We start from the raw sequence: 15915 nt of genomic DNA on the forward strand, positions 1-15915 counted from the left end.
TACTTCCCTTCAATAAGTATTTGCAACAGTCAAAGGTACCACTTAAATGTCACTTTCCTCTCTGAATTGCCAAACGACTCAGCCTGTTCTTGCTCTACTAGTCAACAGTTTCAGGGCTACCAATAAACTTATGGTTGTAATTTTCGTCCCATAGGCGTTTGAAACCTTGTTCTGATCCTCGCCCCTTGTCTTGACCCTTGCATTTTTATACGGGAACATTATACTCCTGATTAACCTCTTAATGACCTCATGCATATTATGTTTGACCTTCATCAGTTTGAACAGTTTGATTCAATCGATCATATTCCCTACCAGCCAGGTGAAAGATATCCGAACTGGTGCTTCATTATGTTGACATCAGCATTGGCACCTCTACCTCCAACCCCCAACATAAACAACCGGCAGCTCCGTCGGTGAGCCCAACTGGTAGTGATTTACTAGCCCTTAAAATAGCTATTTCTCCAGACTTTTTGCAGTATTAAATACAGGGTTGGGGGAATAATCCACTGCTGCGACATTACAGTCAAGGGATAGCGACGATAGTTGCATGCTGCCTCCCATCTGCTACACGCGGCTCTTATTTGGGCAGGAGCATGGACAATTCTGTAAACTGAAGGAGGACGAGTTCGGCACACAGGCCAATCGCCCTGAGGGTGTGCAGCGCAGGCAGTGTGCGCTATCAATGGAATAATCGTTTGGATTTTCTAGCGGATGATGCGCAGAGAAGAAGAGATCCACACACGGGGATTGAGAAGTGGGTTGAACGAAAACACGGGAGAATCAAATCACCACTTGACACAAGTTATCAACGGGACACGATGGTTCTATTAATTAACTACATCGCTCCGAATTGGACGGAATACCTCATGACACTTGAGGTTCGAAAATTTGTCAATAAAATAAGGTTTTCGAGGCTCTCAATCTAGACTTCGCACAACCACAAGCCAATTCGGAGTAAATAACAAAATAGCCGCGATCCAAAGGCTGCAAGGAGCTCGAAAAGCGCATCGGATTGATCTAAACGTACTGCTGTCGACCAGAGCCTCTCCGCGATGCAATACTTTATGATCATTACCACGCAGCAGTCTGTTATGGAGATTTCGAAATCCATCTATAAGAAAAAAATTACGATGGCGTATGGTATGCCATTAACATTCTCGGTTATTGATGAGTTGTCCCCTAATTCACACATCAAAAGAAATAGTATAAAGTATTTCTCTGCGCGCAAGTTTGTTAACTGTTAACTGTTGTTACGGCGCTTTCCATCATTTACTAGAACAAAGTTTGCTCTGTGCAGAATTTTTCAAACATGCGGTTGAACTTAGGATTAAATTCTGAGGGCCTCGTTGTTTCGACTATTTAGCTGATTACGCAATATAAACATGGGGCCCTCGTTGTGGAGTAACCGTCCAAATGTCCTATGTTAAGGCTGGAATCGTGCATTTTGTACAAAAAACGAAGAATCAATAGGCTCAATGTCACCCCACAATCCGATTCAAAATAATGAAAGCATCAAAAACCATCTCATCTATTAATGCTATATGTATATCTATCTGCATCAAACTTTATTTCCAAATGGCTAATATTCGGGAATTCATCACAAAAATATCATCTCTTCAAAGGCATTCAAATATATCCATCTTTTTTCAAAGAAGAAAAACAAAGTTGCTTCAGTCAAAGTAGCAAAATAATTTTTTATAACCCAAATCATGCCGTCCAAGGTTTCGCAAAAACGCAAAAAAAAAGACAAATGAACAAATCAAGAAAATCAAAAAATATGTACAAATAAAATCCCTATTGTGTACATATTAAATTTATCTTAATTCTTTATGATCGTGACGGATACAAAAGACTATATAAATATTTGGAAATTTGTTGTTTCTTGTCGAAAATCACTTGCACATAGTCAACTATTGCATCTGATCGCAATGATTCCCAAATCATCTTCCTGTTATAAGGATTTAATCTGCAAATGAAATTCGATCAACTGATTGACGCGTAAAATGATACAACAGCGCGAAACATTCAACAGGAAAACGTAAGGATGACAACAGCAATAAAAAACACCAATTTAACAAAATCTGAAGCTTATATAAAAAAGAACAAAAAGATTGCCACATCCTAGATAACTACTTAAGCGAAATTATAAAAAAAAAAAAAAAAACAAAATATGAATGTAACCAGTTAAACTGAAAGTTTCCACTTTAAATTATAAAAAAGAATATTTTTTTTTTCGAATATAAACGCATTTTAATATTTGTATCTGTACATTGCTACGCCGGCCACTCCTATTAGAATCGAACCCATCAGATATCCGAGAAGTTTTAACTGTAATTCGGAAGAGAAATTGAAATAAGTATTTAGACCGTTTCGAGCCTTTATCCCTGAAAAAAGGGCGTGGCTTGAAGGCTAATCTTCTCACCTTTGGAATGTCGTTGCTACTGTTTTCAGACTTTTTATTTTTCTGTTCAAATTTTTTCGCCTGTCCAAGCATTTTCTGATACATTTCCTTTTCATTTCGCTCTTCTCTACGGGATTTTATGATGAGTTTAGCTAAGTCCTAAAATTTGTATATGTAAAATAACCAACGAACGCAACTTGGAAGATTGGAATATTGTAGAGAGCAAGTTCGGTTCACTAACCTGTTGTATGGATTTACTGTCTGGCTCTAATGTTGCGGCTTTTTGTAGAAGAGCAATGGCTCCTTTTGTATCACCTTTAGCGTCCAAAATCTAATTAAATGAGAACATTGAGATCAAATTAGTGGTTTTTGTGGAGAAGGCGGTATTTCTGGTAAATAATAATTTATTGAAAGGCAGCATACCCAAATAACCTATGCCTATGCGCGCGCTTAAAAATCTAACTTACCCTTCCTTTCCTAAAGAGCGCTTTAGAATTGTTCGGCTGACATCTCAAAACATGCTCAACTGACTTCAATGCAGCGTCATATGCTGAAATTTTAATTTGTGCCATTGCTAAATTATTATACACAACTAATCGATCCTCAAGCAACTCTTGTAGCTCAGCATTGGTTAGCTGGAAGTTAAATTAAAGATTACAATATCATAACTACTTTCACGACCCTATTGAACTTTGTACACCTACCTCACTTTCGTGACCCAAAGATATCCCACCGTCAGTATCATCTAAATATTCCAAAGCGCGCCTGTAAATTTGAATTGCAATGTTGAATTCGTTGCGATTGTACCAAAAGTTTGCCCGTTCCCGTTTACGATTCCTGTGTTGAATAGATATTTAATGGCTACTGGTTAGTGATGGGCAATCCAAAGTTCTTACCCCATTTTCTTACGTAAAGCAAAGGATTTAAGGTCAGCCTCATCTTCTTGTTTACATTCCAGGAGTTCTATATTATATGTTATCTGCAAATGGAGAGACATGCCTGGTTTTAAACATGTAATTTCCTCTAAATACGATCCTACAAGGTAGTAAAGATGTATAGATATAAAGCATGGAGATATAACGAGGCTACAATGAGATATTTTACCTGCGAAACTAGTATTACGATTGGGAGCGTAATGTAAAAATTTTGTAGGCTACGTCTCAGAAAAAGGCCAACGCGCAACTTCTATGGTGTGAACCAGGCAACAACTAGCAGGCTTCAAGTATCTAGCAAAGAAATATAACGAAACAATGTGTGCCCGAAGGACCGAAATCCGAAGGTATTTCTCACATCAAAGGTTACGAGGAACACTACTCGTCGAGATCAATTATGAGTGCCCCAGCTCGATGAGCGGAGTGGATCTCTCTTCAACGAAATTCAATAGTCTTGTCCCCTTCCGACGACAAGAAAAAGTGGACAATCCCCAGCGCCTACCACGCTTTTGTCATCAGTCCAACAACAATTTCCGAAGAAATCGGTCTATTTGGTTTGACATTATGTGAAAAGGGTTTCCGCAGGGCCTCGATTTTTCGGATTATCAGTTTATTACCAGTCTCCACGGATCCCCCTACTAGCAGCGAGTTGCAAAATCTGTTTCCTGTCATAATGGTGCATGCCTCTTCCCAGCACCTGACTGGTGCATGCTAAAAGATGCATCAACCATTTTGAACGCGATGTATTGATGGTTGCTCGCCAGGAATTCTTCAAGAACTCGCTAGCTGCCCACCAACTACAATACTGATTCCGATACAAAGATTCCGTCGGGAATGCTCTCTTTGCAGCCTGGGTGCCGGGCGTTGGCGAGGATCCGATGTTGAGAATTGCGTGCCACGTTCTCGCCGCTATTATCAGGCATTACCTTAGAATTGAAGTCACCTCCAACTCAGACCCCCACTCCTTCTTGTCGAAGACAGATCTGTTAAGACTCCTCAATCAGGTATATCATGAGTTTTTCGAATGGCACAATCTAAAGATTCCTGATTATTGTAGAAACTAACACGGGCTTTGTTTGTGATTTACTTTCCTCATTATTTTATCCATTATAAATTCTAGAACAAGAGCTAGCTTGTGTGTTGCGTCCGCCACTTCTTGTAGGGTTGGGGATCTGCGGCCAATTAAGTTCAACATCGACCGTTTTGTGCGTAACAATTGGAGTAGTGTCTGCGTGTTCCCTGTTGTTGCAAAGATAATAGCTTAAATAATTCTTGAACGCATCGAAGAACATTCCGAAAGCTTGATCGACAGAGACCAGGCTGGATTGCGCTCGGTATCCTCTTGCATTGGCACATGCAGATGATACAGATAATTTTGGAACAGTGTGCAGAGTTTAAATCTTCACTGCACCTGCTCTTCATCGATTTGAAGAAAGCTTTTGATAGAGTGAACAGGGAGTGTATCTGGAGTGCTCTTCGCAAGAGGGGCATTCCAGACAAACTAATAGCTATTATCAGAGCGACATATGATGATGATAAACGCTAACAAAACTAAGATTCTCAGTCTGACGGGTCAATGCACTCTCCCAATCTGCATTAATGGGCAGTGCATCGAAAGCATCCATCAATTTACATATTTAGAAAGCGTGGTTTATGCGGAAGATGGCACCGAACTGGATGTTGCCTGACGCATTAACAGCGTTAGATCCGCTTTCGCGGCCCTTTCTAAAATCTGCGAATGCTTTTATTTCAACACCAAGATCAAGTTGAGACTGTTCTGCGCTAGTGCTCTTTCTGTACATGAGATATATTATTGTTATATGAAAGTAGCACATGGAAAGTTTACTTTACTTTTACCCAAGCTTTGCCAAACCTGTCTGCGTCATATCATTGGAGTGCGCTGGCCTGACACTATCTCAAATGAAGAACTTGGTTGGCTGGTCATGATGTGATGAATAAAACCCTTCCTTTTTGCTGCTGGAGCAGTTATCTATACCGCTTGTCTTCAAATCATAAGGAACACAAGTTCCTTGCGTTTGAATCATTCACAACGCTTGAAAATGGTTTGGCGAGTAACTCCTAATATCGAAGCAAGGTGTTCCTGCGTTTGACATTGCCACTCATCAAAGTATTCTGGCTTTCTACACGTGAACGGTGATCAATATAGAAATCATAGTTTTCGAAGCGACGGATAGGCATAATTCCGCGGCCCTCTTTAGAAACGGTTAGATTCGGCGACCACAATCTTGCCCCGCCGGTACTACCTTATACTGGGTACAGGCTCAGCATTCATACCAGTGGATGCGAGCCCGCCTGACACTTTTGCGTAACTAAGTGATACGGCACCCGCAATCCCTCAGGGAGTTCTGCTCGCAATATGGGCACACCCGCAACCACAATGAAACCCCCACAAGGGGGCTCACCGCAAATAACCAGGCCAAGAGTCATCCCGATCCCCATGGTACCAGGTAACTTCCGTTGAGGCTTTGTGTAAAGAAACACTTTAGACGAGATCGCTAATAACCGGGGTCAGACCGGTCCTCGTGGTACCAGACAATTTACGGTGCGGCTTCATGAAAAGAAGCACTTTAAATGAGTCCCACCCATACTCGGGTCTGATTGCCCTCCTCGAATATGTGGGGATGGCGTTCTATAGCAGGGAACTTAGGCTTCGAACGCAATGAAAAAGAGTATCAACAATGCGTCGTCCGCACAATGAGATCGGTCCGATTTATTGACCACCGCACTCAACGTGTTCATGAGCAATTTATCTACTAAAACGATCGTCCCTAATGAAACAATATCAGAACCTATCGCGAATAAATAGCTTCAACATAGTAACCAAGCAGTCCACAATGACAGAGATCGGTATTCATATCCAAGAAGAGCTGATGACTCACTAAAGTCTATTTGATGATTGATGGTGCTTTGGTAGAGGTAGTTAAATATTAGTTCTCGGCCTTGCGTTAATCTGAATCCTGGTTCCATCATGAATATATGTATTTGTTTTTCCCTTGTTGCTATAAGCTCCTTCTTTGCATTGCTTCAAGCGTGATGACACTGAAACCCCCTGACATAGACAAAGAAACCTCAAAGCATTGGAAGACCTGCGGGAAATTGACTGTATAGGTTATTCCCTTGGCCGCGAAAGGCCGTTTTACCGACGATGAACTGTATCATGATTCCGATCAGTAAACCTGTGTGAATATGGTGGTTTATGATTCGACTCGGGGTTGACCAGTCATCTGATCAATAGGAGGCGGAACTCGATTCGTTATTCCTGGTAACTTGGTGATTCTGAATTTTCTCAATCTTGTTGACTTACCTAGCAATGAGTTGATCTAACTAGTTGCATAAAGCATTTGTAAGAATAATGCAACCTAGACATAAATCTGCAGGGAATGTATACTCACCTTAGCATTTGGAGGAATTGAAAAAGTTGGATTTTGATCATTTTTTAAACCTAATGCACCGTACGCAAACCGGGAATCGACCGACACCTCAGCAACCTCCCCAACCTTCATCAATGGAATGGCCATATCTAAACCTTGGACAACCTGCAACAGGACCGCGTTACCACGGCAAGCATACCTCATTAGAACTTGTTCCGCACCACTGACCTAGAGCAACAAACAAACCTCAACATCGCCAACATGGATTTCAAAGTCCACTTCATTCTCCACGACCATGCCGTCATCTAATTTCCCGACATAAGTTACGCGCACAAGATCACCGCGAGTCGGCTGGCACTCTGAGTCCGACGCCTTAATAACTTTCTTCAACAACTGCCCGTTGCCGATAATATCGAGGACTTCCTCCTCGGCGGAGGCGGAACTGTCAGCTCCCGCCATGCTGTCCGAGCGCTCCTTCCCTTCTGTGATTTTCGTCTCAACCTCATTCAAATTCGACAGATCCTCGAACGAGCTATTGCTTGACTTCTCCGGGTCCATTGTTTCCTGTTGTCCTCTGTATTAGTTGCTGTAAGAATCAGAACGGCAAAGGGAAGACATGAGAAACTTTACGACATCCCAGCATGTTGAGAGGTTTACGTTATGCCACACTAAATGCAAGTTAATAATCCTTTCGTCCCGGTGACTATGCGGTAAAAGAGGTAACACAGCGATTCTACCAGTAACTCATTGGCTAGTAAGATTATTCTAGATTAAGGGAGATAAAACAATGAACAAAAAAAAAATTTTCCCGACGATTTCGCTTGCTCTCGAAAAAAATTGAAACTCGGGAAGAAATCGAAATTTCACTTGCGTTTTTTGACTCGCTCTATTTCCAGCGTCCGCTTCCCGAATAAATTAATAATAACGTTAAATGCTTTCTAATATTTTCCAGAATCGACAATCAACAGCAAATCACCTGAATGTATTCCGCTTACTTAAAATTTTCCTACTAAACAACATACAATTGTAAAAAAACCCAAGGAAACAAAAATATTTGACAAATCACTTCGTGGCCAACTTCTGACTGCACACAGCTGTTTACCGCTTCCTATAAACGCAGGGATTAGCGAATTGCGTCGCCACCGTCGTTAATTGTGCGATCTGCTGTAATTATGGCAAGATTTTATGGTTATTTTTTTAAAGCGAATTCGCCAAGGTTCAACGGGACGCGGTTTGATCCAATTGGAATTTGGCGGTAGTAAAAGGATGATGATTAGTGGTTTTTGATTTGTTTACTTAAAAGTGAAAGTTTAGAGTTTAAAGCTGTAAATAAGACTAGCGAAAAGTGGTGGTGAAAAGTGCAAAAGTTAGTGATAAGTGATTAGTGAGATAAAGTGAGTTCCGGCCGCTGGGAAACCGTTGAATATTGGATTCGCAAAGGTGAGTCGAAATCCATCTATAAACAAAAGAAAGTCGGAAGTCAGATAAACGCGGACGCATTTCCTTTAAGCAAATTTTACACGTTTATGCTAGCTGGAAACTTAAAGAAAACTTTTCACTTGTTTTTTAGGCAATTAACAATTAAAACCTTCAATAAACACAATCCCGGCTAACATTTGTTGCTGATTCTACCAAATGAACACTCTCAGCTTCGTTAGGGTATCAGGAATAAATACTTACCTTTCCCGATTCCTGGACTAGTTTTTTGGGCGCTTATTTGAGCACTATTGTATTATCAGTGGTTGTTCCGAGTAGCCCTATTAACGCTGTGGTCCACCGTTTTGATACCACAAACTCCTAAGGCCGTGACTTCTGTGGTAAGAGCAACGGGGCAGCGTCCAGCCTGCTCCGATCTTCAGAGCCACCCTTTGCATTCACGAAGGAAAGCAGCGCTTCCACCCTGTAATTAGAGATCTCTCTGGGGTCCTCAAAAAATGGTGTCCGTAGCCTGGCTGTGACTAGAGCTGGGCCATTGAGGAATTTTCCCTCTTCTCCGCAACTTCGGTAATGCGAATTGTAGGATATCCGGAGATTGGCGACATGGTCCTCTATAGACCTAGTGCTCCGTGCAGACCAACTTGTATGGATTTGCACGTAAGCTTTGGCGATCGGGTCTTGTTATAGGCGGGCCAAAACCTCCTTGACTTAGCGCAGGTGGTGAGCCTTCCTCATCTGAAGTCAGTGACTGCTTAGTTTTGCTAGTAGATTCCACCCCTAATAATCACCGGCGGGACACAGACTGCGTCCACTACGGGACTGCCAAGGGTAAAGCCTGCCAGGCCGACCCGTCACCCCACTCATTTACCACTACGTTTCTTTGATCGGAAACACAAAGAAGGATCACCTTACGAGTGCCGTCCAGACTATTTAGCGTGATTCTGCACTGTGCAACCAGGGAAGGATGTCGCTGCTGAGGACAAGGTCTTAATAGCCGCTTGGCTGTCGATCAAAATGGCTATGTTGCGCTTGGGCGTTGGTTTCCACTTTCGCCAGTACTTCCGCTTGGGATACACTGGCGAACCTTGGAAGACCATACGACTTGACTTCACTGTGTGTATTCCAGAAAACTCCCGATCGTCGTAACCTTGCTTCACGTCTTTGGTCGTCCACTCTGCCCTGGCTGGAAAGTTCACAGCAAAGTTTCTCGTGAAGTTCACGTCGTTGGTTGTCCACTCTGCCCTGACTGGAAAGTATACAGCAAAGTTTCTCGCGAAGTTCGGCTTAGGTATGGCATAGTCTGTGGGGAATGCCCAGAGTTCCCCAAGTACATCGTCTAGGATGTTACTGTGATCGTAATGCGTAGAAAGCACTGTACGCAACAATGTATTTAATGTGGAGGTTTCGGGGAAGACTTGCAGGAATACGTTGAGAACATTTTCCGGGAAGAACTGCAAACCCCCAGTAGTACCTGCATACGTGATTCCTTGAATCCTATCAAGTTTCGTTCTGTTGTACTTTTTGCTCAGTGCCTGCCGAAACACAATAGAACCGTGAGTTAGGATGGAATGTATTGCAGCTGAGTGAATCTAGAGAAGCATCGCCTGTCGGAGACGGACTCTTGTTGACGTAGGAGGTAATACAACGTACGTACTTAACCGTTACTTCTATGTGAAGAGGGTGCAATTCGAGTACCTTTGGTGGTGAATAGCATCAACTCCGTTTTGATTGAAGTTATGCCCAGTCCGCAGCTCACAGGCACACCTTTCCTAAAGCTCCTGCCATTATGTCACTCATAACGGATGTCCAAGACGCACCCTAGGATCTTCAACACGAAAGAGGCGATGTTGATTGATCGAAAGTCCTTCGTGGAATCATTTTCGCGCCTGCTCGCTTTTGGTATGAAAATCACGTACAAGTCAAGGTATAACCCATTCTTGCTGTTTCTCCAAGCAAGGCTCTGACTTAGGTTTGAACCAGCATTTCCGTGGCCAGTCTTTAAGACACTATTGAGTCACGCAGATTCGCTGGTGCTTTCAATGTTCTGACAATAGTCTAACCAGGACCGGCTCTTGGCAATCTTGATGGCCAACTTGTATTTCTTCAGGCAGTGCTTGTATGGCTGCCAATATTTGTGCCTGCAGCAAATGCTGGAGACCTCTCTGGTCAGCTTCCTGAGGCTGGAGAGAACTTCATTCCACCACAGTGGCAATGTCTTCTTGTTGAATTTAGCAGGCAGTTTCGAATGCGTTTTCCAGAGAACGACTTTTATCCAATTTGTATGTCATGCCAAACTTACTAATTTGCGCATCGGAGTGTTTATTCTTCATAATTCAGCCAACATATCCAGTCTGGATTTTACGGCGAGCTTACGAGCTCTTTTCGGTATGCCCTCCAGGCCCGGAGGTTTATTATCACCTATTTTGCTACAGATTTTCAATAGTTCGTTCGTCTGAAGGCTGGCTAGTTCACTATTCCAGCAGTAGTTGCCTTGGCGGTGCATTGTGTGACATGGAGAGCTCTCTCCGTGGTATCGCCTACCTTAGTAGGTTGGCCTAGCCACACTTCTAAGAATTTTCCCTCGTCCAATGGTTTTTGCAGACCAGCCTGCCCTGTGGCTCCCTCCTCAATTCAAAGATGATTGCCTGGTGATCGCAGTACATACCACGTACCAGAGCAGGGCTGAAAGGTGCTTGCATGACCTTCATTTGCCAAAACTAGATCCAACTGGACAAAAGCTTGTAATAGACTTCGCCCTCTTGCACTACTCTCTCTACTTCTCGCTGTCTCGCTTCTTTCGTTGATTTCCGAGCTGTCCCAAAGCGCACGCGTTGCATTGGCGTCGCATCCTATCAACAAATTAGTCGTCTTTGCCGTAATTCTGGACATGAAATATTACAGTTCTTCTGAGGAGCTGGCAAGTCGTGAGCCATGTAAATCGAGGAGGTACACGTTCTTCGCTCTCATCTATTCCAGTTTGACCACGACTAGGTCATTGGAACTCAGGTCTGGACACAAAAAAGCGTGCAGACATACATGGAGGATACATGTTCTAGGTCTTTCCCGATCAGCATCTCTTGTGCTGTGGAATAAATTATGATATTTGCTTTGGAGCCCTTTGAACTTTCGGTCACCTCCAATTCGAGGCTTCTATATTAGTGGACATCGATGTCTTCCTTTATGAGGAAAACCAGTAGAGTAGCTGAGGTCACTTCGAGTGCTGTAGATTCATCTGCGCTATTGTCGGCATGATCTACTTGCGTGGGTTTCGTCAGTTTCCGTTGGATCGTCCATCTTCATCTCCTCTAACAGCTCTTTGGCGGCTTGACCGAATCCAGGTCGTGGTCCGGCTTCGCGGCTCGTAACACTTTCACCTTTGCATTCCTGACTCCGAACAGGGCTTTGTAATCTGCCTCTCCAGACACTCTCCGTTTATACAAAGCAGAAAACGTTGGCTATTCGGGATTTCTCCTCTTTAATAATCGCCCACTCATCCATGAGATTTCTGGGGTTTTGAAGGTGCAGGGACTGGTCCATTTTTCGAGCGGATCTTCGGCATTTAGATGCTAGCGACCGGGGATCTCGTCGTATAAGAAGGAATTGAGCTTTATAACCTCCCGCGTATATCGACCCTTCGAACCGAGAAAGCCCCTGGAGTATTGGTCCTCGCATGCAAGAACATAGAACCCACGGACCACCTGAGAGGAATCGAAGCCGGCGATGAGTCCCGTCTGTTCCGCCAGGGCCACACGTAAGTGACTCCTGGCCACGTCATAAGGGTTTCGTTGTTTATGGCCCGTGAGATCGATCTTTGGCCAGGAGTACTATGGCTGGTGCTCACTGCACCCCGCTCGAAGGCAGTGGAAGCTGCAGACCATTAGTCCATCTGCCACGGTTTGTTCCAGCCCAGTAGCTCGAAGAGCCCTCGGTGTATGCTGTTCCAATTTGGCTTGTGATCCTGTTATCACCTTTTGCTATCCAGGGAGGACGATATACGGTTTCGTACCAGGGCAGAGGCAATGCTGCCTCACTTCTGTCCTGGGAGCAGCGTGCCTATGAAACCGTAGCCGTCTTCGTCGTTCTTTTAATTTTTGAACTTTGGGTGTTAAACCCAAAAAGGGGAGTCCGTGGACCATAAAGGGTTGCAGCAAGTTGCTCTCCATTTGGCACGGTCCGACATCAACTGGATGCAGACATAGTACTCCTCAATCCCTAAACAAAAATTGTTTGAAGGATGACTAAATGAAGAATCATTCTTGCCTATCGCGACGAGCAGGAGGAAAGTTACAAGTGATACCCATTTATATTTTTATCTGGAAGAATGTAACAAGGTCCTGGTAGGCATAATCCCGCAGTCTCAAATTCCGCAATGACTTGCACAGCGGTACTGGTTCCTATTATACTGGGTGCAGGCTTAGCATTCCTACCAGCGTATGCGAAGCCTATCTAACACCTCCGCCGCAAATAAGGGGTATAGCGCACGCTTGGTCCCACAAGCACTGCCCGTGATATGGAGATAACCGCCGTGAAACCCCCACAAGTGGGCCAACCGTAAATAACCAGGCCGGGAACATCCTCCAGGAATTTTTTTCGGAACATATGCTTCCGGGAGCGATCGCGGTCCCTAAGATACCAGATAATTTCCGGTGAGGTTTCATGGCAAGAGCCTTTTCAAATGAGGATGGCATTCCCCAACAGATTGACTGGAACCCGCCAAGTACAGACCATCCGCAGAAATTGAAGTCTTGTTTCCCCGACGACAGTCGCCAGTTGCTAAGTCTTCTGCTTCCATTTATATCAATAGAGAAGATTGCGGACCTCGAATGATTCATGCATCCCAAAACTTCGTCGACAGTTACCGCTCTCCACACCTTCAATTCTAGATAACGCAGCTTGCGTAACAGCGAATACTGACCTATGACCAGGCACGAATCTAGTTGTCACCCCAGAGCCAGACTGCACTCCCTCCTTCCCCAGCAACCTTCAAATGAAACGCTCAATTCGTATTTTCTAGAACACTAGTTTATTTGTCCCATATATCATTGTTTTCCTCGAAAAACGAAAAGTCAATACCCTAATCGGAAAAAGCCAGCCGAGCTACAGCAATCGTTCAATTTACAAAATGATAGTCGGCCCCGCTGCCCGTGCCGTCGTCGAGACTCGCACGGCAGCACGTCCGCTCCCTTACACAATCTACATCCTACGCTTCCTCAGTTCCTCCCCAGAATTGACTCTTGTGAAACATAAACCTAAACACTAAAATTATTAGAGAATGTTTTATTGCGGCCGCCCCTCGGTCGGGACGGTCCCGGATTTTCAGTTTTGTGAATGCTGCGGTTGCACTAAGTTTTCCCTTGGAATAGATGGAGGACGGGCGCGCGCAGCAGGCCGCCGCGGCGCAATCCTACATTTAACCGAATAAAGTTACGAAACTAGAGTTAAAACACTGAATAAGAGACTTAGAATATTCAACATTATTTTGTTATAACAATCGAATCCCAGGCGGTGTGATGGTTGTTGGCTGAACGGTGCGACTTGGGCGGGAAGAGCTCCCCGCGCTAAGCTCATTCGGCGGCCACTTCAACCTTCTTCGCGGGCTCCGCGGCGCCTGTTGCTGCCGCCGTTGCGGTCGCGGTGCCTCCGATGGCCACCTCCTCGAAGTTCTCCACCAGGTCCGGGACGTCGTCGTCGGCGGCGGGCGGCACTCCTTGGCTGGTCAGTTCACTGGCGAGTTTTTTCAGGTGAGCAATGTCCTGGGGGCCCAGTTGTGTCAGAATACCCGGGAGCATCTCCGAAATCGATTTGTTCTCGCCATGGCCTGTGATCGCGAACGTGTTGGTGGGCAACGAGGCCTGGGCCTTGGGATTGTTGAAATGGATGACGGTGCCGTCGTTTTTGATGATGTTCACCTCCTCGATGCCGGGGATTGTGTTCACGCTCAGTTTTTTCAATGACGACTGCAATTTTTTGTCATCTGTCGCAGGCGTGGAGTGGACGATCTTCTTTTTCCGGCGTGGTGTGCCTTTGCCGCCGATACGCACTTGCGCTTGCAGTTTCTTCAGTTTTTCTGCATTCATTTTAACTAGAAAATTATTTTATTTGATTATTTACGCACAACACACGGGATTAATTGCTCGCGTTGATCACAGTTGAGAAAACACGTGCGCTGCAGTTCACACTCGCCTGTCAGACAGAACCGCCATTTCTTATTTTATGGCACGGGCACGGCGTACTCTAGTCAAGCATGTTCTTTGACATTTTGCGTTTCGCTTTTGCTCAATAGAATAAGAATTTGCGGGTGTATTTTAGACCTTCATTGGTATCGCAAAAGGGTCTCGGTTGTAGTTTTAACTAATTATTTTGAATTTAGTAAAATATATTTAAAAGAAAAAGAAAGCAATTTGAAGGCAGCAATTAGATGCTTTTCCTTTGTAAAAGTATACATTTTCGATGTGCTTGTATTTTCTCCCATTCATTTATTTAATTTAACGGACAGCAAACAGAGTAAACTCAAATTATTTACTGTCCTCAGGAGGAGGAGAAAGCAATAATCATCCTATGCTTAAAACTACTTAAAGTAGAGAAGTTAAAAGGACCAAGCTTTTGTGCGTTGTAATTTCGGCAAAGCCTAGGAATCGGGGAATGAAAGTAGACTTTGAGCTCTGCAAAGGACACGTTGGAAATGACTGTGGAGGGCAAATGATGTCGTTAGCGGCGGAGTAGTCCATCAGACTCGAGGAAAGTTTAAAAAATGTGCAACGATCCAGATAGGATCTACGTTGTAATAGGAAAGGAAGGTTCAGAAAACAGGGGCGGGGGTGATAGTCCACACGAGGGAAGCTTTTCTTAAAGAAGAGGGAACGTGTGAATTTACGTTGCACATTTTCAAGCGCAAGACAATCACAGTTACGTAAGAGTGTGCAGATCATGGAACAGTACTCGAGTGTATTCCTCACGAGGGAATTGAAAAGAGCTAAGGAGGGTTGGATGGAAATCAGGGGAAGAGCGAATTATGAAGCGTGACGATTTTGCTGTTCGATTGATGGTTTAGAGACAATGAGTGTCAAAGCGAAGCTTATTGTAGAAAGTGACTTCGAGGTCTTGAATGGAAGCAGGATGAGGGATGTCCGTTAAAAGAGTAGGAAAAAGAAGTGTGTGCGGATTTTAAGGAGTAGCACATAGAGTGACACTTTCTGGCGTTTAGCGCTAAACCATTAGTCGATCACCAACGAACCAGAGGTGAAAATTTTTACGCACAAAGCCTTGGGATTCCGTGCGCGTTATCGACAATGTTGTCTGAATGGAGATCCTCTGTGTTCACAATTCCATTGTAAAACACGCAACCATGAGAGTGTGCCTTCAGAATCTTGTGCAGGTAAGATTGAAAATTGCCATGCCTAATTAGGAGCTGAGTAAGCAAATAGTCAATCTCACCATTCTCCCTATTCAGCCATGTAGCTAATTGGCTAATGAGCCGTGCAGTCCACCTGCCTCTTATCTCATTTTGCCAAGAGAGTTAACACTTATTTAGTGCACGTTGCCCTTCTTCACAAACAACCACCCCCCTTGGCTATTCTCCCTTGCGCTTGTATATGGTTTTATACTCCTTAGCAAGAAGGACCACAGGAAACCCTCTCGCGATCATTATCACGGCGGGTTCAGAGACCGTGCGTACGCAGATGCCCATATATCTGCGCCGTAGAGCGGAACAGAGTACCTTGTACTGATCAGAAGACCTCGCGTGTTAGACGTA

The 15915-nt window shown here is 44.1% G+C and overlaps 2 protein-coding genes across 6 annotated transcripts; both read right to left on the reverse strand.

The window, feature by feature from the left end:
- Positions 1-1548: 1548 nt before the first annotated feature.
- Positions 1549-7860, reverse strand: LOC119659683 (peptidyl-prolyl cis-trans isomerase FKBP8). 5 transcript variants are annotated; one of them, XM_038067920.1, is made up of 11 exons: positions 7702-7826; positions 7383-7490; positions 6972-7311; positions 6747-6890; positions 3298-3380; positions 3106-3238; positions 2869-3036; positions 2643-2732; positions 2423-2560; positions 2270-2328; positions 1549-1966 (listed from the first exon to the last, which is right to left on the reverse strand). In XM_038067920.1, the coding sequence occupies exons 3-11, from the start codon at positions 7281-7283 to the stop codon at positions 1828-1830; spliced, it is 1266 nt and encodes a 421-aa protein (XP_037923848.1). In that variant the 5' UTR covers positions 7284-7311; positions 7383-7490; positions 7702-7826; the 3' UTR covers positions 1549-1827. The 5 variants fall into 5 exon arrangements, with proteins under 5 accessions (XP_037923848.1, XP_037923846.1, XP_037923849.1 ...); XM_038067918.1 differs by lacking the exon at positions 7383-7490 and having other exon boundaries at positions 7702-7860; XM_038067921.1 differs by lacking the exon at positions 7383-7490 and having other exon boundaries at positions 7721-7828.
- A 5302-nt stretch (positions 7861-13162) lies between these two features.
- Positions 13163-14378, reverse strand: LOC119659686 (transcription factor BTF3 homolog 4). The gene has a single exon (XM_038067924.1). The coding sequence runs from the start codon at positions 14237-14239 to the stop codon at positions 13727-13729; it is 513 nt and encodes a 170-aa protein (XP_037923852.1). The 5' UTR covers positions 14240-14378; the 3' UTR covers positions 13163-13726.
- Positions 14379-15915: the final 1537 nt, after the last annotated feature.

This window comes from Hermetia illucens, chromosome 6 (genome assembly GCF_905115235.1).
Source record: "Hermetia illucens chromosome 6, iHerIll2.2.curated.20191125, whole genome shotgun sequence".
Lineage (NCBI taxonomy): Eukaryota > Metazoa > Arthropoda > Insecta > Diptera > Stratiomyidae > Hermetia > Hermetia illucens.

Excerpts from the sequence above, each read along its gene's own strand:
- LOC119659683 (XM_038067918.1), bottom strand. The coding sequence starts at position 7,283 with ATGGACCCGGAGAAGTCAAGCAATAGCTCGTTCGAGGATCTGTCGAAT. Across the intron at positions 2,733-2,868 it reads CGCTCTTTAGGAAAGGAAGG|ATTTTGGACGCTAAAGGTGA; the intron begins GTAAGTTAGATT and ends TCATTTAATTAG. Across the intron at positions 2,561-2,642 it reads ACAGTAAATCCATACAACAG|GACTTAGCTAAACTCATCAT; the intron begins GTTAGTGAACCG and ends TACAAATTTTAG.
- LOC119659686 (XM_038067924.1), bottom strand. The coding sequence starts at position 14,239 with ATGAATGCAGAAAAACTGAAGAAACTGCAAGCGCAAGTGCGTATCGGC.